The 2,937-nt window shown below is 45.2% G+C and overlaps 1 protein-coding gene across 1 annotated transcript; it reads left to right on the plus strand.

Moving 5' to 3' along the window:
- The first annotated feature begins 381 nt into the window (after positions 1-381).
- BECN2 (beclin 2) lies at positions 382-1,686 on the plus strand. Its single transcript, XM_059905140.1, has one exon. It carries the CDS (start codon positions 388-390, stop codon positions 1,684-1,686), a length of 1,299 nt encoding a protein of 432 aa, XP_059761123.1. The 5' UTR covers positions 382-387.
- Positions 1,687-2,937: the final 1,251 nt, after the last annotated feature.

The raw sequence follows: 2,937 nt of genomic DNA on the forward strand, positions 1-2,937 counted from the left end.
GGAGAGGAAAAGCTGGAAAGATGGGGAGAAGCCTTGGTGTCAAGTTAAGATGATTAGACTTTATCTTAAGATAAGATAAGGGCATTAAACATTTTAAGGAGGTGCCCATGATCAGATTTTAGTTTTAGAAGGATTACTCTTTAATGTTAAAGGAGGAGTAAGATGATCAGCTTTTCTTTTTAGAAAGAGTCACTTGTCTATAAGGAGTTAAGGGAGGTCTAAAAGTATGTAAGGAGGGTACCATTGTAAGGTTTTTAGGGCAGTGACAAGATGAGATATGCATTTGAAAAGAATCTCTTCTCTAGAAAGAGTTTTAAAAGGTATAAAGGGTTACTTCCCTGGCGACCCGGAGGAAACAGTGTCAAGGTGAGAGTCAAGACCTCCACCATGTCCTCCCTCCGCTTCATTTGCCAGCGCTGCAGCCAGCCCCTGAAACTGAATCAGTCCATGGAGACCTCCCAAGAACCTGAAGCTTTGATGATCATCTCAGCTCAGGGGGAGCCAGGAGAAACCCAGGAGGGAGGCCCTCCTTCCAGGGAGGAGGCAGATTTTGAAAATCTACAGGAAGGTGTCTCTTACAGGACCCTTCCTGGCCTCCCTGGTGGCAGAATGTCCTGGGACAATTCTGACAACTTCACCCTGCTTGGGAATTTGGGCTCCCTGAGAACTCTCAACAGCATCCAGAAGGCTGCAAGCGACATTTTTGACATCCTCTCTGATGAAACAGATGTGGACCACCCCATGTGTGAGGACTGTACTGACAATCTTTTAGAGCAACTGGACATTCATCTCACCATCACAGAATCTGAGATTCAGAACTACAAACGCTGTTTGGAGACCAGGGAGTTGATAAGTGAGGAGAGGGAGACGCTGCAGGAGAAGCTGAAGGGCCTGGAGCTGGAGGAAACGAGGCTGGTCCAGGAGCTGGAGGAGGTGGAAAAGAACCGAGAAAGGGCAGCAGCAGATCTCGAGGCAGCCCAGGCAGAGACTGAGATGCTGGACCAGCAAGAAAAGCAGTACCAGAAGGACTACAGTAAGTTGAAATGGCAACAACTAGAACTACATGACGAGCTGAGTAGTGTGGAGAAGCGGCTATGGTATGCCCAGATCCAGTGGAACCAGCTGGAGAAAACCAGTGTCTTTAATGCCACGTTTGAGATCTGGCATGACGGCCCCTTAACTACCATCAATAACTTCAGATTGGGCTGCCTCCCCACTGACCCTGTGTGCTGGAATGAGATTAACATAGCCTGGGGACAGACAGCCTTGCTGCTCCTTGCCCTGTCCAATACAATTGGACTGGAGTTTCAGAGGTATCGACTCATCCCCTGTGGAAACCATTCCTATCTGAAGTCTTTAACAGATGACTGCATTGAGCTGCCATTGTTCTCTAATGGGAAGCAGAATGTTTTCTTGCATAACAAATTTGACCAGGCTATGATGGCTTTCCTGGACTGCATGCAGCAATTCAAGGAACTGGCTGAGAAAGGTGGCTCAGGTCTCTGTTTGCCCTACAAGATTCATGTGAAGAAAGGCCTGATGGAAGACCCCGGAAGCAGTGGTGGATTCTATTCCATCAGAACCCACTTGAACACAGAGGAGGGGTGGACAAAAGCACTCAAGCTTATGCTTATAAATTTTAAGTGTAGTCTCACTTGGGTCTCCTTAAGATACTGTCAAAAATAACTTTTTTTCTAAAAGAGAGAGATTTTTTTTTTTTTGCTCTAAGATTTTATTTGTGAAAATGTTAGATAAAATTCAAAACTGAAGAATATGTTTATAATTTAAAAAATGAATGGCCATACAGGCACTAATTTAAGATTATTGTCCAGAGCAAACCAAAAGACATTGCTGTCTTCCCCAGCATATCTTTGTCCTCCCTCTCCCTTTCTTCCCAGACAAGCATTCAAAATGACAAAGGTGAAATCATAGGATGACAAGATTATTCCTCGTTAAGAAGGGATAAAGATTGCAGAGAGAACTGAGGGGTGGGTGAGGGGTGAGAGGAAGGGTTAGTAAGGAGAGAAGTGGAGGTCTTTAATTTTTTATGAGGAAAGTACTTGGGCCATTGTATGTAGTGGAACTTTGGTGTCAGGAAGTAAATATTAAAAGATTATTACATTTCTGCTGTGATATACAGTGTAAACCCTTCCTCTTCATCCCAGAAAAACTTTCAATAAACTTCTACACTTTCTTCAATGATTTAAAGTGAAAAGTGTGTCATTGGGCTGTGCCATTATGTTGACACTAACCTGGAGGTGAGGGGCTGTGGTGGCCAGAGAGGACTGGTAACATTTCTGCTGATCAAGGGTCAGGTATGGTCACAAGGTGAACCCCTACAGAGAGCTGAAGGTTGTAAAAGCCAGAGGACTTTTTTTTTTTTTTTTATAAATTTTAATTTATAAATAAATTTATTTATTTATAATAAATTTATAAATAAATTTCTTTATTTATTTATTTTTGGCTGTGTTGGGTCTTCGTTTCTGTGCGAGGGCTTCCTCTAGTTGCGGCGAGCGGGGGCCACTCTTCATCGCGGTGCGCGGGCCTCTCACTGTCGCGGCCTCTCTTGTTGCGGAGCACACGCTCCAGACGCGCAGGCTCAGTAGTTGTGGCTCACGGGCCCAGTTGCTCCGCGGCATGTGGGATCTTCCCAGACCAAGCCTCGAACCCGTGTCCCCTGCATTGGCAGGCGGATTCTCAACCACTGCACCACCAGGGAAGCCCCAGAGGACTTTTTAAAAATGCAAATTGTGGAACTTCCCTGGCAGTCCAGTGGTTAAGACTCTGCCCTTCCACTGCAGGGGGCATGGGTTCCATCCCTGGTTGGGGAACTAAGATGCCACATGCCACTGCGCCATGAAGTGAAGCCAAAAAAAAAGCTAATTGTGTCATGTCATTTACCTGCTTCTCCATTGCTCTCAGAATAAAGTCCCAAAT

The sequence above is a fragment of the Balaenoptera ricei genome, chromosome 1, assembly GCF_028023285.1.
Source record: "Balaenoptera ricei isolate mBalRic1 chromosome 1, mBalRic1.hap2, whole genome shotgun sequence".
Taxonomy (NCBI): domain Eukaryota; kingdom Metazoa; phylum Chordata; class Mammalia; order Artiodactyla; family Balaenopteridae; genus Balaenoptera; species Balaenoptera ricei.

Coding starts and splice junctions, on each gene's coding strand:
- BECN2 (XM_059905140.1), top strand. CDS start 388: ATGTCCTCCCTCCGCTTCATTTGCCAGCGCTGCAGCCAGCCCCTGAAA.